General features: G+C 41.4%; 1 protein-coding gene across 1 annotated transcript in view; it reads right to left on the minus strand.

The window, feature by feature from the left end:
• The window catches only part of CTNNA3 (catenin alpha 3), a 431,599-nt gene that overhangs the window by 102,878 nt on the left and 302,773 nt on the right, over positions 1-25,948 (minus strand). The window contains exons 11-12 of the mRNA XM_066555001.1: positions 22,858-23,014; positions 188-388 (exon numbers count right to left, since the gene is read on the minus strand). Of these exons, the coding sequence (XP_066411098.1) occupies positions 188-388; positions 22,858-23,014 (358 nt within the window). The remainder of the gene's footprint in view (positions 1-187; positions 389-22,857; positions 23,015-25,948) is intronic.

The raw sequence follows: 25,948 nt of genomic DNA on the forward strand, positions 1-25,948 counted from the left end.
AATATGTTAAAAATTACTTTTGAACCGCATGGTCTCGTCCTAGCTCAACAGCTGGCTAGAAGGAGACACGTCGGAGGGAGCCATCAATGCACCCCCCGTGCATTCCAGCAGCGGCCCGTAGGATTCCCGTTAAGGCAGCGCACCAAGGGAAGGTGACAGGAGATAAAAGCTCCGTGCTCGGCCTTACCAGCCCCGGAGAGCTGCTGCACGTGCCCCAGGACGCCCTGGGTGTAGGCTCCGGGCTCGTAGTTGTCCATCTCCCCCGCCACGACGTGCGCGACCCGCGCGGCGCGGCCGCGGATGGCGCCGGCAGCGCGGTCCAGGCCCTCGGCGTCCTGCTCCCGCAGCGCCACGATGCAGCGGTTCACGTCCTCCAGGATGTGGCTCTCTGCAAGCACGAGGACACCGCGTTAGCACCCACCACTCCGGCACTCGCACACTGCTTACACAGCTCACCAGGCTGCAAAACTTACCCTGGCAAGCCCACGCTGAGCTGCCTGAAGCTTCTCCTACCATTTACTGATGCCTAGAATTCAAAGGCACTGTAATACTCTCCTATAAGCAAGAGCACCAATAAAATACCGAGTCAGAAAGTGCTATAAAAATATGAAAACCACAAAACCTTACATACGCATTAAATATTTACAAAATGAAGAAAAAATTATTAAAGCTGCTACTTTATTGCTGAAACCTTCTTAAGGCACTGTGACAACATCTTCTATAATGAGATGAGTCTCCAATGACGAACAACTGCCCAACAACTAAACTACCTTCTTTTACATCGATGCCTTAGGATGCTCATGCTAAATCAAGCTCTGAAGTAAATTATCACCCTTCTATCATTCTAGATATAAATTTTTCAACTGGCAATTTGTACTTACCACACCATTACTTTGATACTCAAGTATGTAGAAATGGGGGAAAAAACATCAGCAGGAAGGACAAACACAAAGGAAAAAATATTGATACTACAGAGTGGTCCTTATCCAGAGCGTAACAAGCACGAGTAAGGATTCAAATCAAGCTAGAAGACAATAATGTCAAGAACTGCAGAGAGAACAGTTATGTGGTACATAAATATTTCCATCTATACAACCAATATTGAAGGACATACTCCTTTTTTTTCAAGCAAAGTAATGCAAATATAAAATTGAACTCATGATACAAAGGTAGTATCATAAAATAGTCTTTAAATGATAATATATTTACTGCTTTAAAGCTTACATACCTCCTAAAAACTTCCCCATTAGTGCTGGTTTTGAATTTCCTTTCCTACACAGATCTGCAATCTGCTTTGTCTCACAAGACAGTGTATGACAAGAACATCAGAAGTGCATTTTGTGAAGGCAATAGCTCTGTACCATCTTCAGAAGCATCAGTGAAACTTCCCTTGCACTAAGCCATGAATTAATTCAGAGCTTACAGGTTTCTTGTCAATTCACATGACTGCCATTTTGTACAAGAGTATTAAATTATGTTTTATGTTATCCAATAAATTAGACAATCACAGTAACTTGGACAGATAAAACACACCATTAGGTAATCCTAAACTACTAACTGGCTCTGGCATGACTACCTTGGGATTCTGCCTATGCAAAAACTTATGAATTCCAGTTCAGTTTATGAAATGGCTGCATCACAGGATGTCTCTGTAAACACAGAATGTCCTTATCCTTTTCAGATGTATGTCACCACCTCCACAGAGCACAGAAAAAGAGGAGTTTAGCAATGCTGCCTTTGTCAGCACTGTGTTCAGCATGTGCAGATTTGGTAGCTGCACCCACAGACTGACAGCTCCATGCAAAGAGGGCACTCAGAGCACTGGCAGCTACCTCAGCTCCTCCAGTGGCAAACACAACACGTCCAGCTGGAAAGAAGAGGCCAAATGAGCAGGTGCAGAGAGATGTTCCAGGCTCCAACTTGTACAGGTTATATCTCACCTTTCCTTTCCCAGGCATCTCTTCCTGTGTGCTTCCACAGGGGGAGGCTTCCAAACAAACCAGTCTGTCTATGTGCACAACGATGGAGAGAGAGGTTTGACACACAGAATGCAGGAGAAATGACTAAAAAAGCCACAGTTACATCCAAAATGAAGCAGTATGGGCCCCCTTGTATTAGTTTTAATACTGTCCATGTGTTAGTACAGACAAGGACAGAATGGAGAGTACAACCACCACTTTAGGGGCCTTGCTGTGAAGAATACACTGCTTTTTACTGTCCAGAAAAAACAGCAATTAAAGGGCTTAATCCGGTGTAAACAAAGGCAGGGCTCTTCAGGACCTACCAAGCAAAGCCTCCATAATGGAAGATCACAGTTACCTGGCTATTTCATGTGATATGAATCTCAGGGGCATTAAAAAAATAAAATTGCCCATGGTCTCACAGACATACTGTATGAATGGAACACGTGGGGCAAAGTTTCCAGTTTCCCAACCTTTCTAAGGGATGACACAAAGAGCACTTTTATGGAACAGCAAACTTGAGAGCAGATGCTCAACAGAAATGGAACTAGACCTGTATGTATGGCAAGACTCCTTTTAAGTCATTTTAGAACTGAATATAAATGAAACTGTGATGCATGCTCTCAGATGCTGTGTTTAAGGACAACAAAGAGGGATTCAGATTTTATTAATTTTGTCTTGTCCATCCAGCTCATACCAGAAAAGCAGTGCAAGGTTCTCTTGCTCCATCCACCCATGGCCACACGTCAGGGTGCCAGGGAGCCTGCCCAGTGCCATCCATCTGTGCATCAGCCCTGCCAAGGCCTTGGCAGCCCAGCACCGTGTGCAAGTGCACCCACAGAAACCACAGTGAGCTTCTCCCCAGCACGGGCACTGCCCAGCAGCACGTGCTCAATAACCACAGCCTTGCACTTGTTCTGAAGCTCTTCCCAGATGAGCTACTTCACAATCAATACAACTTTGCTTAATTTCATTTTCCCAAGGCTCAAGTAAGATGATACATTTCCCTTAGGAGATCTAATAGAAAAGGAACACCCCTGATCAGAGTCCAGCTAAGATTGTTTCAGCCTCTATCTTTCTTACTTCCTCCTCCTATAACAAATGCATTAGGTCAACTTTTGATTTTCAGCCAAGTAGCTTACTTTCCCCAAAGCAGAAAAGGAAGATTAGGATGATGGACCATCTCTTTGTCATGAGTCAATGTCTAGCAGAAGAGTTAATTGTAACAGTGGATTGATAGATGTTTAAGGAAATTGTCAGATTGCCATGGTTGCCAGAGCAATTATCATGAGCAAGTGCACTGCACCTTCTGATTTCCCACTGGGATTTTGGTGTTAGTCAAAAATGGCCCAAAATCATATCTCAGCTGAGCTAACCAATGGCTAATAAAGCTGTCTGACAAAGCCATGACTCAGACTGTCTCTGGGACAAAATCAATAGCTCTTCCTCTGCATGTCATCCAAGAAAAAGACAGGTGATGCCCTTCCACTCCACTTGGCACTGATAAGGCCACAGTTGAAGCACTTGAGTTAAAGTTTCTCTGCTCAGTTAAAAAAATTAAATTGTGAGCTAAATGGAGACACTATGAAAAAAGAAAAGAAAAATAAGTCCTAGAAATTTTAAAAATTTAGTACATAAAGAAGCATTATAAAACTCAATTTGGTCTCCTGAAGACAAGACAGAAAATACAACATTCCTTTTCTGCAAGACCTAAACCATAAAATTAGAAAACTATGCAGAGATAGTCTAGCCAAAAAATGATTTCTATCTTTTCCCATCTGTTGACATGATAAAATGGGAAGCACAGAAACTTTGTACAAAAAGTCAGCTTCCTTTCAGATAACTCCTATTCCCTAGGCATGGTACCTTAGAGTGCTCATCAGAAAAGGATTCCAAGTTTTCCAATAAAGGCACTATCCAGTACAGCAAAAGACACACTCCCACAGACTCATAATGCTTTGATGAACTCCAGAAAGATATCTGACATCAAATAAATGGCAAGAACACCCATGCTTAGATTTAGCAAGTTTTAGTGCCAAAGTTAAGAGAACTTAAAGTCATTAAATGGAAAGTGCCAAGTCCCAGCCTACAACTCCCTGTTACCACCTTTCCTGCATTCAGACAGAAAAAAAACCAAAAAACCCAAAACAAACAAACAGACAAAAGCCCAAGTTAATCTAATTCCCACCTTTTTGCTACATACTGAAGTTCAGACAATGCTCAAGGCTAAATTTCCATCAGCAATCTTATGAAACAGATTTTCTTGGCACTTGCAGCTCTCTTAATAAAATACCTATATTCTACAAGCAAGACACTGTCTTAGTCACTACTCAGAAATAAAATCACTGGTAATCACTTAATGTCCAAAGTTCCTGGCAATTTCAAGAGAAGAATTTTTAAATTAATAGAAAAGTACAGAAAAATTATTACTTAGAACAAGGAAAATACATATCCTTTCTTTTCTAATTGTATTAGCTAAACATTCTTCATCTGCCACATCTAAGAAACTAAATGATAATTTCTAATATTTTTTGTTGATGCTCCATCTGACAACTCTGTCATTCTGTCTCAGACCAAGGGTGGTATTGACAGGCAGGGTTCCCAATTATCTGGGATTTAGCCAACTGCATTCACACTTCCAAAATGCTCCTGTTTTAGACACACAGAGCCCTACCATAAGAAGGCTTGAAATGTTTTTTCTCTGGCTTAAAAGACAAGAGCATCCAGAAAGCTATGGGCTAAAGCTACACCTCAGCGCCTGTAAAAATTATGGCACAAGACCTCAAGAAAACATTTCCAGGCACCAGAAGAACAAGAAGATTATTAGGGACAAGCAGTACTGATCTGCTACTGGGGCCAATCAAGCATGGACACAGTGACAGCTTCCAGTGATGAAGGACTGGCTCAGTGCATGGGGCAGCGCTCTGGTTGTCCCTGACTTGAAGGACACTTGTGCCAGTGTCCCCAGCCTCCCGCCAGGGAAATGAGGGGGGCAGTAGCTGGCAGGTGAACAGCCCTGCAGCTCCCTGAGGAGCAGGACAAAGCTGGACAGCTGCTCCTCAGGAAGGGGCACCAGGAGGGGGGAGCATTTCAGGCCAGACACAGAGCACACCCTGAGCAGCTTTGGAGGTGACGGACCAGGCACACTCCAGAGCAGGACAGACTGACACCCAGACCCACCCTGACAAGCTGGACAGATGCACCAACAGGGAAAGCAAAGGAAACTTGGGACTTGATAGAAGGGAAAAGAATAGTTTCTCCATTATGAGCATGGGGAAACCTTTGAACAAATAACCTGTGAAGACCAAAAAGCAACTGATGCAGACAAGTGGTTGCACAAATGCTGTTGTTTGTAGGTGCTAGAGAAAATGAATTTATTATTCCCTTTGTGGCAGACTTTTTCAGCACTATTTAAACATAACCTCCCTCTGCAAGGGGAATTGTGATGCCAAGAAAGATCAAGCACATACATGAGAAGGCTCCTGAGTTAACATGTATGCCTCATGTTAATGGGACAGATTTTCCTGAAGGAATAGGTCTACAAAATTTGCCAGAGTGCTCCAGGAAACAATAGGCTAACTTGGAAAAAAGGTAAAATCTTAGAGTATCCAGTACACCATGGGACATAAGACAGAAATATGGTGTCTGTCTCTAACAGTGAGCTGGAGGCTCAGAAGACAACGGAAGAAAAAGGATGGAAGATGACTGAGGAGAGAAAAGAGAAATAGCACAAAGGTACCCCCCTAGGCAATGTTCTTCAGGATCTATCATTATCTGTGTAAGTCCCTCCAGATTATTTTTCAGGGAAAAGAGACACAATACTTCAGGTTTTTAGAAACTTCAACCTGCAGTCTGAAACACTAGCTTCACTTCTGTTCCCAGAAAATACTAACTGAAGTGTGTATTTCTTCCAAATTTTACCTTGGGGCGAACAAAGCATTGATTGAGTTGGCAGCTTCTCCTTAAGGTTCGTTTTCATTCACATGTGCATGAATGAATCTAAAATGTCAGTATCTAATCTCATGAATTCTAAAAAAAAAAGCACAAAAAAACTCACAGAAAAACCCCATCAACAAAACAACCCAACCTACACAGTAAAACCAAACCCACCCAAAATTCTGTGCCACATCACCAAAACAGAAGTACAAAAATGTCTTAAATAAGTATCTACTAATTACAGAGTTGGCAGCCAAAAATTATCAGTTTAACTAGCTGATAAAGGTTTCAGATTACAGAAAATTTCTCTCCCTGCATGAGTGAGAATCTTACAGTAATATTAATCCTTTCCAGAGTTTGATGTCTTTCTCTCCTTTCTTTTCACATGACTACAATAGATTTGACTTGAGATGCTAACTGCATCTGCTTCATTCCTTGCTCTCCATTTCATGGGCACAAAATTCAGCCTCCAGACAGATTTCTGCATTGTCAGCTTCCCCATTCAGCATCCAGGACCTTGGGGAAATGAAGGAAGCACCAGCTTAGACTCTCAGCATGTTTCAGTGCCTCTCCTCTCCTAAAGCTTTACACTAGGCAAGCTCAGAGAGCTCTGCAAACAGAGAAGTTCCCTGCAGAAGCACACAGGCCAACCTGGATCCAGGTAAGGATCTGGACAGAGCACAGGCAGACAAGAAGCAGACCAGAAGCATGAGAACACTGGGATAGGACAGAGATAAAGGGAAGCCAGAAAAAGTGAAAATGTCAACATATCCAACTGGGCAGGGGTCACTTCTCCATGTCCAGACTTCAGCTGTCCCCTGGGCACCTCCCCCCAGAATCTTGCAGGGATGACATGAGCTCATGGAGCTTGGCCCCAGCCCCTTCACTTGGCCCAGTCCTCTCAAACACACCCTCCCTGTGTCAGCTGAAGAAATTATTGTGGTAAATAGGTATGATTGGTGCTGACAAAATTGAAACAGTAATCAATATTGATACAGTAATTAATATTTGGAGACAATAAGCCAGTTAAAAGTTGAAATGCCAAAAAGAAAGGGAGAGGAGAGGGCTCCACCCCTCTCCCTTCCCTGCAGATGTTCAAGGACAGGAGGAAAAGCAAGAGATAACAGTTACTAAAAATTAACAAAAAAGAAGGGAAAACCTGGTTGGGTCCCAGGACAATGCCAGCTATAAGAGATTTATTGCTTTGATGCTAAAATGTAGTAATATGTTAGTTTGGCCTACATTGTACTGGCTTGGTGCACATGTGTAACCCAAAGGTGAATTAAAGGACAAAGAGGAAGAGTAGAGGCCTTCATCAGTGACAACCCCCAAAGACTTGTGCGACCACCAAAACAAATGGTGGCGCATGCGCGGTAAAGGTGGTGACGAGGGCGGAGGTAGAAGTGTGATGAATCGAAAATGGGAGGAGATGACATTGACACATGGCATATAAGGGGGGAATCTTCACTTGGCAAGCTCGTACGTGAGGTGGCAAGGGTCCAAGAGCCCTGCACTCCCTACCCCACGGTTATCTTTTGCTTATGCGCTATTATTGGAACCAAATTATCCCTTCTTTTTAATCAAATTATACTGTCAATATTGCAAGTGTATCTGATTTTATATATTTTCCAAACTATTCAATTCAATTGCTGCTACCTCTAATATTGTTTGGTTTTTTTATGATGGGATAATTGGGCAAACATAACATTACTGATTTTAGGACAATCCACCTCAGCTTCCACATACACATGAAAAGGTCTGCAAGGACCTGCGCCTCAGTGGTGCCCATTTCTCTTCTCTGGCTACAGTCACCTAAGAATCTTAGCTCAGTTTTTATTCTAAACTTACAGGAGATGGTTCATACTTCCCCTCAACAATGTACACAAGCAACATAGAATTTTTAATGTATTAATACTATGTAACATGCTGCTGGCTCTGTAGGAGCAGAAGGGAAAAACAAGGAATTGGAAATGGACAGGAAAAGAGGAGACAATGGAGAGTAAATAAAATAGAGCTTTCTTGTTTAATCCTTAGAAATCACTCTAACCACAAGCTGTGTTTGCAATGAGCCCTCCTGCTCCTTTTCAACTGCTACTAAATTCCAGAATGAACATAGTAAATTTTACTCAGACTAGCCATGTCTCAGCTATGAACCTAGGTAATTGTAATGTTGATAACCCAAGTAATCATGATCTTAATAACTACTCTCTCCTAGAAGAGCATTCTCTTCACCAAAGTAGCTATAACCAAAACCAGTGAATTTCTTCCAAGAGAGTAATTTACCTTCTTAACAAATGCATCAACTTCAGCTTCTTGAAGTACAATGGAATAAACCCTTCAACCTTAATTTGACCACATTAACCCTGATAACAATGAGCAGAAAGCCACTGGGCCAACATGAGGCAGGAAACCTTCTCCTAGGAAAACTAGACTAGGAAACCTTTTTGTATCTCAACTACAGCAGAGAGACTGATACTCCAATGTGCAGTTATTTACATCAGAATTCTCATGCTACATGTGCAACCTGGTCTAGCTGATGCTTTCCCTGCCCAAGGCAGGGGTCTGGAACTACATGGGTTTCAAGGTCCCTTCCAGCCCAAACCATTCAACAATTCTACAATCTCCTAAATCTGCTCACAAATGTGGGGACTGACAAATAGTCCCCATCTCCTCTTCCATAGCAAGGCCTACTTCAACTAACCTGCTTTATACACTCAGCTTTGCTTAATTGCTCCAAAAAGTAGCCAATACTGTATTAGGAGTAAGTATTTTATTTAAAGTGCTTCCAGACAGATTCAAGAAGCTCTGAGGTAATCAGCATACATCCTTCTCCTCTGACAATGCTCTTTAGGTATTTAAATTTTAGTGAATGCAGAATACTAGAAAAACATTGCCACATAACCTTAATTCTGCTTAAGCAGGTTAATTGTCTCTGACTTTTCACTTCAGTGAGAGGCTGGCGAGTGAGCAGTAACAGTCAAAATGAAGCTGCTGAGGACTGGGGTGAGAGAGATGAGGAATCACTGCAAGGATAATGGGATTCACCAGAATAAAGAACTCAGAGAGGTTGTTCTTGGTCTGAATACAATACAGACGAAGCTGTGAGCAGCAGGAAGGACTAGACCTGCATATCCCTTCCAACCACAATGGTTTTAGGATTCTGTGATAGAGAGGGAAGAACAGTGAGAACTGCCAGCCAAAGAGAGCAGGAGCACACCAGACTCCCCACATGACTGGAACACGCCTCTTCCACATCAGCAAGGCCTTTTACAGACTCTGACATACAATTGTTCAGAACACTCACCACTGACTGGCAGCCTTTTCTTAGACTTTGCTTTTGAGCTTGTTATCTCAGACGTAATAATTACTTTTCACTCTTCATTTTAGCTACTGGATAATGGAGAATTATTTGCCTTACAAAATTCTGTCACATTTTCCTCTAGTATGTGCCAGCCAGCTCAAAAAATACACAGGATAACCATTTTCTTTATACTCAGTCTGGGCCTGTTCCCTTCATTTCTATCAAACTGCACAGCCAGAGCATTCGTTATCCTCCTCAAAACATTCCCTCTCAAAAAATACAGGAGACAGTTTCTTTTTCTGTCCCTTTTATAAACCTCAGGTAAAAACTCTGGGAGGCTTCTTTTTGCAGGAGATGAACTAAGAACGGGAGAGACTTTTTCTGGCAATTTGATCCTTTGTTTCTTCATTGCCATTAGTTTTGCAGCAGCCTGCTGGAACTGTCTGCAGGAGAATTCTGAACTACAGGAGAGCATTCTCCCTCAGCATATAAGCAGAGGACTGTGTCCCACAAAAACGGTCTACAAGCCCTGGCTTTGTCTTCTGTGCCTCACCTGCCTGCCCAGTTTCAATGCAGTTACTTAAAAACCCAATTAACTAAAGCAGATAGAAGCTACAAAAAAACCAAAACCAACCAACCAACCAACCAAACCAAAAAAGTTGTATTCTCAGTGCTATGAAAGTTTAGATTCAATTTTCCATATCATTTGCTCTGCCAAAAGAGGAGAACAGAAATCTGCACTTTTATTGCCCTAGGTGAAATATGAGCTGGCCCTAAACAGGGCATAAATAAATTTGTTTTCTGCCCTTCTGTGACTGGGAAATGGAAAATTTATTTTGCTTTCTAAATTCTGCATTCAGAATCCAAATCTAGCTAAAATATTGCCTAACTTCATGAAAATATCTCTTAAAAACTCAGAAAGGCCTTGATAAATCAAAAATCTTTAGGTCTAAAATGGCAAAAGCAATGATCTCTGAGTAAAGGATTATCTGAAGGAATTACACTGAGACTTACCTCACTGGAAAGAAGTCGTCTTTGGAGCAGGGAAATAACTAGCCAGATTACAGGGAAATAGTTCATAGCACCTATTTTACAAATCAATGCATAGCTGATAACCTAGTTCATCATTTCACAGCACATGCTACAGAATGAAGAGCTGGCAATCTTCCCAGTTTGGACTAAACAGCCTAAGAAAAAATTTGCAATTACTAGAGAATATTCAATGTCTGTCTTTGCATCAGCTGGAAGGTTTGGACAATTTGTTACCTTCAAAAGATTTCATTTCCTCAGGTGGGGAGAGGGGAGAATTAACAGACATGATAATAAATCATCTATTTCCTTCTGCAAGATCAGGGGTGTGTAAAACTGGAGAGCTTTGTGTACCTGCAGTGTGTGCAACAAAGCAGACTATTCTGTTAAATGGTGGCTATTTCATTGGTCTATAAAATAGTGTTAAAAGATCCCAGCCATCTGCCACTCCTAGGTAATTGCTCAGGTCAAAATTCTGACTTTATGATAATATTCTCTTGTTACAGCTTTGTACCTGCTATAGTAAGCAGGTGATCAACACCTATAAATATTTTTTGATACAACCAGGACACAGAGGAACAAGTGGTAACAGAGAGAAAACATTTCACTGACAAGAGACAACTGAAAACTCCCAAGTCTCCCTTACAAAAATGGTAATTTCTAAACTGTGACAAACTTGTCAGTTTTCCTGCTGGATTCTCCTCTGCACATTTGGTTGTTTGCTGTTGAAAAGTCACCTCTCACTTGCAGAGAAAAGCTGCCTCTTCATTAGATCAGCTTTCCCACTGAAGTCTAAGCTGGCACCATTTTTGCTCTTGGTGGAGGACAGGTGCTGCTGGTTTGTTTCCAACTTGTTTGGGTTTCAGAGGACCTAAGTCCGGGAGGTGTGTTTGAAGTTTTGTTACACTGCCATCCACCAAATTTCTGGGACTAAACCTGAGCTATCTGCTAAACTTATGGGCAACAGAAGTCAGGGCCTAAGTCACACTCGGTGCACCCCACATACTCAATGAGCACTCTCTCTGATTTCACACTTGTTTTTTTCTCCCCCAGGTCCCAGCTTTGCAGCAAACAAGCACATGTCCTATCCAGGTGCTGGAGGTTCCAAAGCTAGGCTGCCTTTGGGTTATCAAGAAAACCTCATTATACTACTGCTTGATAACAGGCTCACAAGAGGGGACTTAGCTTTTGCTCATCTTGTGCACATGTGCAAATCTGTTTTCTCATGTTTTGTTTTGAAAGAACAGACAGATTGGACATGCTGCTTCCAGTAATAAAGCACACTCCAGTTTCAGAACTACAGCACAACTGGAACCTGCTCTCCCAGATAAGGATTTTGTGTCTTATTCTTGAAACAGAGTCCCACATTCTGCACCACAGCTGCACTGTCACTTTGAACTCTTAACATCATTTACCAAAATTTTCCCTTACCATTTGGTTGTGCTTTTTTTCATACCAGGTCTTGGGAACACTTGTGTATGTTTCCAGTAGGCCTCATTACCAAAAGCAAGCAAATCAATCCCTGCAAAGCTGCACAAAACCATTAAAAGCTACTGCCACAGCTGCAGCTGGAAAGCCATTGGCAAGCAGCCTGTTGGGAAATAAACACACAAAAATTAATCCAAATCTGCATCAAACCCATGCATCTTAGACCATGCTTCAAAGGCTGCCAAATCCCAACTTATCCAAATCCCATACAAAGTGAATTCCAAATGCATCAGCCTTCAAAACTTTTGAGGAAGATACCAGTAATTTGTGAAGCTCGTGATGAGAAATGAATCTCGCAGCTAACAGTCTCAGCTACAAATTACTGAAATTCAATAAGAACAGGAATTCAATATGAAACTTTAGGTTCTGAATGAAAACATCAAGTCATCAAAATTCCAAGTCCAGTGTTGAACTACATGACCCAGCTCCTTAGTCCTGCCTACTTGCTCAGTGACTTCATGCATCCCGTTCACTCTTACCTCTCTACAGCTCTCCAAAAGTTCACCACTAAAATGTTCCCATAACCTCACTAACAAGTGCAGAAAATCTTGATTTAGTAAATACTAAATTTGAATTGCAGGTTTTCATGGGACAAGGCTTGCCAGAATGGTTCCCAAAATGAGCCTGTGACACATGGTCAGGTTCAGTGGCAGGACATGACATACCTAACCAAGCAGTCCCTAAGAACACACCCTCTGCCAAAGAAGTGTAACACACTGTAGTGTTTGCCCTTGAGTCTAGGCCAGGAGTGCTGCAAGAGCAATCTGCATTTAAATCAGTGTATCAGGACTGTAAGCTACTTCTGAGGCAAGGATGTGGAATATGGATATTGAAGGGAGGCAGGAAACAATGCAAGATTTTCAATTAAAAAAAAAAAATGGTTACCATGACATCAACAAATCTCCAAGAAGAAGACATTCCTCTGAAAAAAACTGAAAATGACTCCAACTATCCATTGTGACATGCAGCATTTCAAGCTCTATTTATCTTAATACAGAGTAAGGAAAATGGATGACTGTGGCGGTAACTTGTGAGGTGGCTGGGAGGAATCAGGGCAATCAGAAAGCTGTATGTAGTATTTCTGCTGGCAAACTGGTAGTAACCACTGTATAAAAGAGAACAGAGAGACAGGAACACTGCATAATTAAGAGTCCAAGCAGCCCCCTAGCGTAGGAAGCTGTGCATCACAAACTGGAGGCACCAGTGCAGAGTGAGATAAGCACTGCAGCTAGTAACTGTACACTGGATTTCTAAAAGGCTTTCAACTGCTATTCCAGAGAGCTCTGAGATGGCACAGGATAAATGACAGATTTACTGGGGTTACTTCTTACAAAAGACAAAAGAAGGGGCAGCAACAAGCAGACAGTCTTCCCAACTCTGCAAGCCAGCATTTCCACAGGGATTGGCTCTGAAATAGTGTAATTCAGTGCTTTCAAAAGCAATATAAAAGGAGAATACTGAAGTAATGAAGGAGGGAATTTTTCTTGTCTTTTCTCATTCCAGGCAGTCAAAGCTGACAACAAAGAACTGAAGATGGTATCACAGCACCAAGTGATCGGTGAATTAAGCAAACCAGTTCAATGTCAATGAACTCAAATGTGTAGTGAAAAAACCCCTAAGCCTATACAAAATACTGACCTATAAATTAGTTACTACAGTTGAGCCTAGAAATTTCTGAAGTTAATTAAGAAAACTCTAGAAGCATGCTAGCTCAACAGTAATTAAAGGCAAATAGTGCTGTGATTTCCCAAAGAATACCTGATAGTAAAGATAGATCTAAGATGCTGCAAATAGTTCTTGTCCTTACTTCCATTTAAAAATATCCATTTTAGTAAGCAGCACAACTAAACCTCCTACTCCTCCACAAGATACATCCCTACATTGTTGAAATGACAGCTATTATAATGTTATGGAAGAAAAGGAGTTTAAAAGAAAGAGCAGGGAAAAGTAGAGGATATTCCCAGCAAAGGCAAAGCATTATGATGGTTTTGGCAGAATGTCCAGGTGGGTCATTAAGGGCTAAGAGCTGCACCAGCAAAAACAAACTTTGCATGCTCAGTGACACACAGATCCAGCTCTTAGTATTGATAAAAAAGAGGAAAAATCCAAGGCCATTTTCTTACAAGCAAGGTGAGAACAGTGAAGAGGGAGCTCGACCATTTTAAGTTTAGCAAATTCATATTTATCCTGAAGCACATTACAGTCAGGCTGAACAAACCTGATATAGAAGTTATTGAAACCCACAGTTTCATTTACCTTCCTATTGGAACTGTTATTAAGTGCATACATCTCTACTCAGATTCTTATGTTTATTCTCCTACAAAAAGCAAAGCATGGTATTTTGCTAGTGCAGGCACCAGAAGGCCAGCATGACAACACAGAATTTCATCTTAAGTCTCTGAATAGCATCTTGTTGCTTTGGGTTTTTTCCTCATGATCTCCATAGCTATGCTAAGGGCAAATCTGTAATTGGCAATTTTTGTGATGTATTCATCTGTAAACATGCTACATGGACTGGAAAAGTGGTAATGAACTAAACCAGAACTTTAAACCATTGATGGAAAACAAATTATATCAAGAGAGATAAGCAAGACAGAAATCTGAATGATTCCCTTACTCCTTGCCCAAGTATTTACAGTGTATTTTGCAGTTTGAGTGACTTCAACTGTCCAGAGTGCCATCTTAGTGACTACAACTGTCCAAAGTGATGTGAAACAGAGCCTGGTCAAAATCCAAAAATTAATGCTATTAATACTTCCATGCCTTTCCATACACAGAAGTGCTGCTCATCAAGTGGTGGTTTTTTAACATAATAAAAGGTGTAGCAATGTCACAATGTTAAAAGGGTGATCTTGGCTCTACAAACAAGCCCTACTAGGGAGCCCCTTAGATGTCTCAATCTCAAAGTCCAGACTAAGAGCATTTCAGTAGCCATAAAGATGAAAATTACTGCATTATTACATTATCTAATCTGATTAGCCCTGATTACACCCAACACTTTGTATTTGACTTGAGCAGAACTGTGTATTTTGTCAAAAAACAAGCAACCAGTAAAGCACATAAAGCTGTGCCTGCAGAAGTGCAAACTGCAGTAACCTCAGCCCACCACCTTCCATAATGCAGGCTCAGTGTAGCTGTTCAGCATGATGAGCACTAACATGCATTCCTGAATCACTGAATAAAACCACAACACAATAAAGTGCATCAAAAGAAAAAAACAGGCAGAGATGTCATACACTGTTTGCAAGTGGCTACCCTAAGTTAGCAGACAAAACATTAAAGTTTTACAGCCTTACCCACACGTACTGGCATCCTGCAGAAGGCTTTTTCTGCTGGTTTTAATGAGAAAAGGAGGAAGGAAGGACACTAGAAGTTTTAGAATATAAACTTCAAAGTAAAGAAATGAGAAGATTTTGGGGTGGGAGAGGAAGGAAATGAGACATTTTCAATGGAAATGCACACTACTAAAGAACCGAGCAAATTTAGGAATAAAACGAGGAGAAATCACTTGTAAAATGGTTTCTAAACTTCCAAATGCTTCAACACTGGATACAACCTTTCAGAACTTTTAACCTGAACTTCAGCAGTTGGCTTTAAATAAATTTCTAAGCAGATCTTAAACTTCCAATGGAGTATGAGAAGAGTTATTAGGGATGGACAGGCTTTTCCAGAGTAACTACCACTTCAGTTTGGACACAGTTTGCTGATGTGTGACCATCAGTGGGAGCCATCACAGCTCCCAAAAGAAGCAGAACCACTGGTCAGCAGACACAATGAACAGAGCAGGATATGTTAACCACCTCTGCTGCTCTGCACCCTCCTCTCTCAAACTGTCACAAACTAAGTAAAATTAAGCTATTTTTAGCTTGAAGTTTGCTGGTTTTGTTGCTAACAAGAAAAAGGGGGTTTTATACTAAAACCCCAGAACTTTTTCCTCCCTTCAACTGGAACAAAAAGATATTAACACCCCCTTCATATCTTGGCTTGTTTCCATCCTGCCTGCCTGCCTCCTATGGCAACTATAAATTATTCTTTCAGATAACCTGAGGTTCTGGGAAAAAAAAAAAAACCCAGCACTGGGTAGACTATGACAGAATCATGGATAAATGAGTATGATGCCATTAACACGACAGGCAGCATCAAGAAAGTTATTTCTAAAGAATACCTTTATACAGAATGTGACACTGAATAATGAAGAACGGCTCAACAGCAGAGTAACTACCAGAGGGCAGAGATAAGGAAGGCTGTGTGATATTCAGGAACATTATAAAACCTGGAAGAGTACTTCCACGTAATTGCATTTAGGGATGTGAAAACGCAGAGGAACTAAACAGACATGAGGAGTTTTTTTAAAATGACTGATGCAAAGTAATTTCGAAGAAATAGAGGAAAGGTCTGCCTCTATTGCACAAAATTGGATAATGCTACAGATCTGCTACATATTTGACAAAACCTAGCTACCAACAGGAAATACATCAGACAGGAAGCCCAAGGGGAGAATTAATAACATTTTCTATCAGTCTAATCTCAGCAATTGTTTTCAGTATTTATGACAGAATGACTGCATCATCCAGAACAAGCAGTCACACTCTCCCAAAATGAGCTTCTCTGTCCACTGAGTACCAAAGAACAACAAGGGAGACTAAGCTTAGGAAATGTATTCACCTGGAGATGGAGCAAGAAATGCTCATCAGACTTGGTAAAAAAAACAATAAATCACCTATTTAACAACTACTTTTAAAAGTTATGATTTGTAACAAACACTGGCTCGCTACTAGTGCAGAGACAATGACATGAAAGGATAAAGTGTGGTAAGACTGACGAGTGCTCAGTGCAATCAATGGTACCCGAGCCCAGGAGAAAACCAGTGAAGAACTGCACGAGCTCCACTCAGCTGTTTTGTGCCATCAATCACAACCAGACATTAACATAAAGCCTACAAAGAACAACAATATACACAGGAAAACAGTTGAGACACAAAAGTCCATCTCGCGTAGCTCTTCCAAAGAATTCAACAAAAACCAAAAGTAACCCTTAAAGCCTGGAACAAGCTGAAGAACATTACTGAACAGAAACTGACGTCTGTGCAATCCAGCCAAGAATTAGTACAAACAAACCAAGAGGTTTCTGTCAGGATCTTTTCTAAAAGTGCTCAACTGGTTTAGTACTACACAGAAATAATGAAGCACCGGGCCAGTACTTCCTTCTCTAGTCCCCATTCTCCATCCTCCAAAAAAAAATCTTATGGAAATACACTTACATGAATCTACTCTTAATTGGTGTGATTCAGATGAACTTCATTCTTCTCTCAGTGATTCAGGCAGGAGAAGGGATTTGTCAAGCAGACATTTTTTACATTTTATTGCAGTAGATTAATACTAGTTGTGTTGCATTGCTTAAGATTTGTTGTACAATAATAGCTAAGACCAAATTCAAACCAAGATATGGACCACATATAACTGAAGAAGTCTCAAACTGAATTTCTGCAGGAAATTGGAAGTTTGCCCTGCTCTGCACAAGATGCTTTAGTAGAGAATCTTCAGACCTCTCTTCTAATCCTTGTTAGTCTTTAATTCTGCTTCTTTATTCTGCTATTTGGTACATGCTATCCCACAGGGTCACAAAGTCCCCCTGACCCACTCTTTCCTAATCAACTACTGCAGACCTGTCCCAGCAGTAGAAACTGCAGCAGCAGCAGCTGGGGCTCCAGATGTGGAGCTGTAAATGTTGGGGAAGGAAGTGAAGCGGGGTATTTGCTCCCTCTCTGTGATCGGTAAATTACATCTTCAAAAACTGGCCTGTGGATAAAATACAGAGTAGGTTCTTTTTCCTGATTATTTTTGCTGGTGTTTAACTGAGAAATCTTCACTGAAATCAAACAAAAAGCAGTCAAAAATATGGTCTCTTAGCTGTTGTGGATGGCCATAAGACTGTTTGCACCCACAAAAAGGATTTTCTCCAACAGCTTTACTGTAACACCCAGTCTTTCCTGCTTTCCTTGAATTAAAAGTTTCTGATGGCACAGGTTTACATTAAAAGGCAACTTTTGTTCTACCATGATGGCATCATACTGTTTCCCACCATGCTTGGAAAAAATAACTTTTAGATTCCAAGGGAAAGACTACAAGATTGGAAAAAAATATCTAGCTTGCACGATTTCAGACTTTTCAAGATTTCCCTGCACACTACACATTTGGAATGTAATCTTCTCTACTCCATTTGGTGGGAGAAATGTGCAAGATTTCCCAGGATCTGCTCTGAAAGCCTGCCCATCGCCCCAGAACAAGAGTACCATAGGAAAGTGAACTATGGCTCTTGTCCTTCTTGTCAGGAGTCACTGATTGGTCCCAATTCTTCAGCACAAATGTTATCCTCTTTTGCCTACTCAGGTTATCTTGAATGATCCTTTATCCCATCACAGAATGTCCCCAGCAGTCTCTGAAGTCTTTACCTATTTAAGAGCCCTCAGGCCAGTTCCTGTAAGGAGCTGAATTTGTGGGGCACCTGTGGATACATTATAAAATACTGTTCTGCTCTCAGGACTAACAGGGGCAGACTCCAGATTCTACTGCAGATTGATTTGCCTGGGTGCACACTTGCCAATATCAGTTTAGCATTGCAAACTGCATGGGGAACTGCACAAACCCTCACCTGAGGCAGACATGTCAGTCACAGCCTTCGTCAGGTAAAGAGCAGCAAACAGAACTTCTGGCAGGGAAGCAACAAGCTGGACATCAGACAAAACCCTCTCACTGTCTAATGACTTATTGCCCATTATTTGGAATGGATTTACCGTAGAAAACATTAATTCAATTAAAAGAGCTGATGCAATTACAAGGGACAAAATGCACTTTGACAAATTGTATTTTAAGAAGGTATATAAAAGGGCAGAGAGCACAGACTTCATTTTACACAACTGAAAAGGCTCTGGGTCATTTGTAGACTGTACCTGAAGACAGATTTACTCATACGTGAAGAGGAATGAGAAAAGAGACAAACAAGGAAATGTTTTTATGAAAACATGGGACTTTATTTTGGCAAAAGAGCAGCTACTATTAAAGGCATTTAAGCATTGTGGTATTATAAATATCACAGTGAGCAGAATTCCAGACAGCATTAGGAAGGCTCAAGAGAAGGCCCAGCTGATGAAATAATCTTAGTTTGGGCAAGGACTTTAAGAGAAGGACACAGAAGCAGTGCAGGGGTCTGTCATGCATGCTCTTCAAGAAAACAACAGAAAGGAAAAAAAAATTCACAGGTCCTGAGAATTTTGTATATATAAACACACTTCAGATCTTACCTATATGGTCCTTGAAAAAGTTAATTCTGGGAATAAAAGATCCAAGCCTTTTCTTACCATTTTTCTAACACATGACAAAATTGAAATACTTAATAATTGCAATTAGCCTGTCATTGCAATTACACACCATCATCAGGAGCAGAAAACATACACACAAAGGAAGGAAATACTGACATTTCAGATTTTCTACCTACACCCACTAGGTTTACTAAGGTAGTTTTGAATTAAAGAGTATTAAAATAACACAGAAGAATCAACATTAGGAAATGAGCCTCAAAGTCTGTTTCAGGCTAATTGTATGAGAGAGAAGACACTAAGAGTCAGCTTACAAGAGCAGAGGGTTGAGGATAAAACTTCAGATTTACCACCATGAATGCAATTACAAGCAGAACAAAACCCGTTTCCTAGAAATTCATGCATCAAATGCAACAGCACATTTTAATTTATGAATCTGTAACTTCACATCATCATGATAAATGGATGACAGTAATTTTTTAACTTAATGTCAGTGGGTTGTAAAGATTAACACCTACATTCTTCCCTGCATAAATTAACTATCCAAAACCGGTAGGCTGAGACTGATTCTCTGTTCCTACAAGGTGTAACAAATCTATGAACAACAGTATCATAATTTATAATGTTTCATAATTACAATGAAACATTATAACATTTTTTATATTTACATAATTACAATGAAACATTATAACTTTTTTTTTGCACAAGTCATTAACTCTTGCTTTCCTTTATAAGGAACAGACCTCCACTACAACTCTTTGCAATAAGACCTCTTTTTCACTTGGAAAAACCTGATTTCATCTTTTTTGTTCTGTAGTGCTGTTTTCCTTTGATTATAGTACCATATAACTGGCAACAATAAAACACAACTGAAAAAAAATCCAATTTCAAGAAGATGCATGAATCTGAAAAGCAAAGACCAATACACAGGAAAAGAAGAGCAGCATTTTGTTTATTATTAGATGTCATTTCTACAAACATTAAAAACAAACAACAACAAAACAAAAAACCAACCAAAAAAAAACAACAAAAAAAAGGCAACAAAGAAAAAACAACCAACCTTACAAATGCTCACAATTCTCCTTCCCTGAGTGCCAGTGGGACAGGCAGGATTGTCAGAAATAACTGACCTCTCAATCAGTCTGAGAAGAAATTTAAAATGAACTTTAAAGTAGGCAATTCTCTTGTATGATGCAGAGTTCTGAATCACCAGAACCACCAGGGAAGGTGTGTTTACTGTATTTCCTAAAAAGTGTCCTGTAACTCTGAATGCAATTCTGACTCCAGGATGCATCCTTTTCCCCCCACCTGCAAACTCAGCAGCTCCAACTCTCATGAGTGAGGAGCTGACATGCCAGCACAGCACAGAACCTGTTCTGAAAGACATCTGCTATTTAAACAGGTATTTCTTGCCCAGAATGCCCACGTTGGCATAAGATGTACAATACTAACTCCTGTAGAAAACCAGGGCTGTTAAATACCAGTTCTGGAATTCTCTTGTCTCTAACAAAATGCAAAATCCTCAATGCATGTCACCTTCCCTAATTACTGAGTAATTTCCAAAAAAAGGGCAGATACCATCTCCTATTCCACTTCTGACCTTTCTGTTTAGACAGAGCAGTGTGTGAATGTTTTAATCCCTCAGAACACAGCAATGGTGCTAATACCCTGAGGAGTAAACCAAGTGTGGTTTGCACTGCTCCTTACAGTTACTCCTAATAATTACTTCTTTGTACATGAACCAGTAAAATAAAACCTTCCCAAAGCAAACAGGTGACATTGCCATAGAGAAACATCTCCTCAACAGAGCCCTTAAGAACAAGCATGACACTTGAAGTTGAAACAAATTAAATTAACATGTGCCAAAGCTTACAGAAGATGTTCTGCACACAATTTAAAGGAAATACAGCAATGTTTACCTTTCTTGGACCTCATGGCATATAAGCCTACACATCAGTGCTACCTGAATTAGTTTCTGCTTTTACTTACTGTGAAATAGTCAATCATTTCAATGTGTGCAACCAAAGAATGTAAATACACTAAAAAGCCAGGAGTCTTCTCTGAAATGAGCAGCTGCCCAATGACAGATTTTTCTTCTACACAATTATTACTGGAATGCTTAATTTTATTCTTCAAGTCCAAGAAATTTTGGAAAAAAAAAAACAAACTGAAATGTGCTATTTTAATGAATCACAGCTGTATAGATAATCATTTAGCTCAATAAATCTGACAGAAGATTTTTAACCTACTATGAAATCTCCTGAGTTTTAAAGAGATTCATGTATTTTACTCATTCGAAATTGACTTGTTTAATCTCTTTATTAACAGCTTTAGCAATACCTGCATAAATTTCAGGAAATCTCAGGAACAGGCAAGATTTGCACTATAAGCAAGAGGCAGATTCATAAAGCACTTACATCAAAGGCTAACTTACACAGGGAGAAAATAATTCCCAGGTTCTGCTAGTCTGTATGAAGATGCTGAGATACACAAAGGAGAATAAATAAGCCACACTATTTGCAGTAAATTCTTCTACACTCAGACTTAAGTCCATGCCAGGTACATCAGCTGACCTTGTACAGCAAGGAGAATTTCCCCACCCTGAGGAAAAGCCTGTATCCCACATCAGCAGACCCACAAAGGGCCTGAGCAGCCATGTCTGCCCATGCTGGTTGCATTGGAATATCCACACCCTGATGGTAAGAAAAACACCAACACCACTCACTCACTGGGACTCCACTCAGCAGCTTCCAGGCCCCACAGTGATGACACCAAGCAAGCTTTAGAGCAATGAATACCCAAAATCCGCCCCTTTCAGGCAGGGTCTACCCTCACATTTAATGAGCAAAGCAGAACTTGGCAATGTGAACTCAGCTGTGACTTCACATACAAGGGTTTTAAACTCCTGACACCTGCAGAACTACTCATGTTTCCTACTGCTGCATAAACCAAACAGTCCTAACTAATGGAACTAAGGCCAAAGGACATGCCCACAGAGAAATGGGCAAGCACAGGACCCACTGATCATATGGACACACAGAAATTAAACCACATTTAAGGCACATGAGACAAACTTTTCCTTCCTTTCCATGTTTTGCTACTTTAAGAGAAAACAGAAAAGTAGAATTGCACAAATTTACATGTGCTTCACAATACAAGGATTTCTAAACTATGCATATGAAGGTGTATTTTAGCAGGATCAACAGAAAAAAACAGGCACTAAGCAAATGAAATGCTTTTGTTTTCCTCACTAAGGAAAGTGAGACAGTGAGGGCAGAACCTTACTTCAGAACTGGGATCTTTAAACTGCAAAAAGTGAAACAACTGTTTTCACTCTTCTCTTTAAATGATGAAGACACTCTGCTTCAGTAAATACAGTTTACTACCCAAGGCCTTTTCATTGAAGAGATCTGTTAAAGTATATTTTGTGTGACAAATATCTGTGACACTGAAAATTCCAGAAATTCTACTGTGCATTGCACAGGAACTGGAACACAGGGTATCACAAGAACCTTGTTTAAGGTATATGCACTTCCTTCCCTCGAGACTTCTCACAGCTGCAGAGAGGATTTGGAGCTGCAGAGGTAAATGAAGCTGTGGGGATGGAGAGAAGCACCCCTGTCACACCCACCTGTCAGCCCCAGGGACTTCTGCCCAGCTCTACACCATGCACAGCAGGAACATCCACTGGGAGGGGGCATTTGAAACAACAGCAATGGTTTCACAAATCACTATACAATCTCATCTTTCACTGGTTTCCTATTGAAAAGTGATGAAAAATTTTCAAAGCATATAAAAGAACAATTGGATTCTGAAAATTATCATACCTGACACAGCAAGGAAATCATCAATACTTGTTATATCATCCACAGCCTCAGTAAGAACACGGATGTGATTCTCCCACGTACTCCTATACATCTCCATGTTGTTTTTCACAACTTGACTTTTTGGTCTGGCAGCAAGAGCTAAAGCAGCATTAATAACCTGTACCAAAAACAGACAAAACCAATGAAATAATTATTTCTTCAGAAATCAAATCTTATGTTTTACTTAACATAGCAAAGCAGCATTCCTGTTCTCCAAACAAAAGTTTGCTCAGCTTTTGGTTCTCTTCTCAAGCAGAAGTATCAGTCAGATGTTGCTTAGGCCAACTTCCATTTCAGCTTCATAAATTAAGAAGCTGATGGAAGAGGACGGAAAAATCCCAACATTCTGGTTTTTGTTGGAAAATCACACTCTTCCACTTTGCAGGACATCAAATACAAAGAGGTTTTCACTCACACACTTATCAGAACAGCAACATCATTTCAGTTCTGAGTTTAATATCAAGAGCTTGCTATGGAGTATCTCCACTGAGAGAGAGAATACCAGCCTCTGTCACATAAAAGTGGAAGGTTTTTCCAGAACAACAGCTGTGTCTTTTAGGATCAGAGGTACGGGACACAACACATATTACAGCTAGATAAAAGTAGCAGTCTGGTTGCGCTCAGTCAGTTCAGACTAAAACCAGAAATTATACCCACATGAAGAGAGTAGATTTCATCTCTTTCAGAAAAGACTAACTGAAGGTGCAAACACTGGATCCCAAAGCAATTATTTCTACAGATACTTCTTCAGTCAATTAGCTAGAGAGGCTTTTTCCTAATATGGACGTTTATTGACATTATATACATAAACACTTTTAAATTAAACTAACACATATGCTGGGTAGAAGCTCAACATTAACCTTGCATTTCCCTTTTTTTCCTTCTGAATACTGCTTATTTATCAAGGGGGGAATGATTTTAAGACAACCAAACACCACGCAAAACATGGGGAGAACAAAAACAATACACCCTTGTTGCTGAGCATGGCAGAGAATTAAAAAGCACAGGAAGAGCAACAGGAAAAGAAGAAAAAAACCCCAACATCCCAAATGAAATATATTACAAGTTATCTTTTGCTTTCTGAAAAAGGAAGAAACTGTTCAAGTTGCACACTGGCCCTGGAAAGAGTCATAAAAAGATCTTGCAAGATACTTTAATAGACTAGAATATGCTGGTGCAGTAACAGTGAGAATTCTGCCTGCCCCATTTTGGTCCATTGGGTTCTTGACTTGGTAAGAAACATTTGTTACAGTACAGGAAAAGAGCAGAAGCTCTGATACTGCCAGAAGCAGAAGGCATCAAGGCTGGAATCAAACAAGCAGCACCTGTGTGCTGAGGGACACGTTTATAAAAGTAGGGATGCAAGTTGTAATCAATAATTGTGCTGCTTTTGCATTAATTGACATTTGGTGAGGCGGGAAGATGCCACCCAGGGAAATTATTTTTCTGAGAGGAGCTGCTAAGAGCTTCCTCCGCATCTAAAAACACCAATCAGCGACTGGTTTTGAAGACTGACACATGTTTAAACCACTAGAAAGCTGAACACGCCCCTGTGAACACACATGTTAAAAATGAACAAACTCCAGGAAAAGCTCTCTATCCTGGTGTCTGGAGAGAGAAGTTCTTCCCTGCTGAGGCTGGGAGGCCTGCCACAGAGACTACAGCACTTCAAGCTTGAAGAAACAGGCTAGGAGAAACACCCCTCTGGGGCTAGGGTGAGAAAAGCCTCCCTCCAATAAGCCTCTGCAAACATTAATGTTTTAAGTCTTATTGGCTCCCCCAGTTGATGTCACCCCTGTTCAGCCCCCTTTTCCATATTAGCATTCCCCCTAGAATGTTCTCCCCTTTGGCTCTCCATTTGCCACATCTCTCCACCCCTGTTGCCTTATTGGTTCCCCTGGTTTACTGCTCCTCCCCTGCACTTTTCCCTGTTTCCACTGGCCCTTGTCCCTCAAATCCACCCCTTCTTCCTCTTATTTTACCTCGAGCCTGTTTGTGTCTTTGTCCCTGTACCCTCTTAGAATAAACACCCTTTGGATCTCCCAACAAGGACCTATCCTTGCCCTGTTTGTTAGCTCTGTTTTAGCCAGCATGCTCCAGGCCCCAAAAGTGCAGGTCACTCAAAGGGACTCCTTGAAGTGCAACACTTCCCTTTCCCCCCTGGCCCAGTGACCAGGCAGGGGAGGCCCCGGGGCCCCGGCCGAGGTAGGGCCGGGCAGGGGAGGCCCTGGGGCCCCGGCCCAGGTAGGGCCGGGCAGGGGAGGCCCTGGGGCCCCGGCCCAGGTAGGGCCGGGCAGGGGAGGCCCCGGGGCCCCGGCCGAGGTAGGGCCGGGCAGGGGAGGCCCCGGGGCCCCGGCCGAGGTAGGGCCGGGCAGGGGAGGCCCCGGGGCCCCGGCCGAGGTAGGGCCGGGCAGGGGAGGCCCCGGGGCCCCGGCCGAGGTAGGGCCGGGCAGGGCTCCAGCAGCTGCAGGGCAGGGGGAGGGGAGAGTCCAGGTCTCACCGGCCACTGAGGCCAAGCCTGGCTGTCACTGTCATATTTTCTGGAAAAATCCCCTTGCCCAGGATTTTCTCCTGGGAAGCTGAGAAACCTCAGCTTCTCTGTGTTTTTCTGCTTTGGAACAAGGTCTGGAGATTGTTTTATTCAACATGTGAATTGTTTTTACTTAATGACCAATCACCATCAGCTGTGTCGGACTCTGAGGAGTCAGTCACAAGTTTTTCTTATTCATTCTTTTCTAGCCTTCTATCTGTATCCTTCTCTCTCTTTAGTATAGTTTTAGTATAGCATGATTGATATGATTATGATATATGATATGATAAAATAATAAATCAGCCTTCTGAGAACATGGAGTCAGATTCCTCATCTCTCACCTCATCCTGGGGACCCTCACAAACTCAACACCTGGCTGCTGAGATCCCAGCCCTCCTCACAGCGCGGCCACCAAAGAAACCAAGGCAGCTCTGCAGCGTGGGCAGAAAGCAGCCCCTGGCTGGAGCTGAACACAGCAGGGGCTGGCAAACAGCCATGCCCAGAGCGGCTGCCCCGTTGTCG

Source organism: Molothrus aeneus, chromosome 8, assembly GCF_037042795.1.
Source record: "Molothrus aeneus isolate 106 chromosome 8, BPBGC_Maene_1.0, whole genome shotgun sequence".
In the NCBI taxonomy this organism is placed as follows: Eukaryota; Metazoa; Chordata; class Aves; order Passeriformes; family Icteridae; genus Molothrus; species Molothrus aeneus.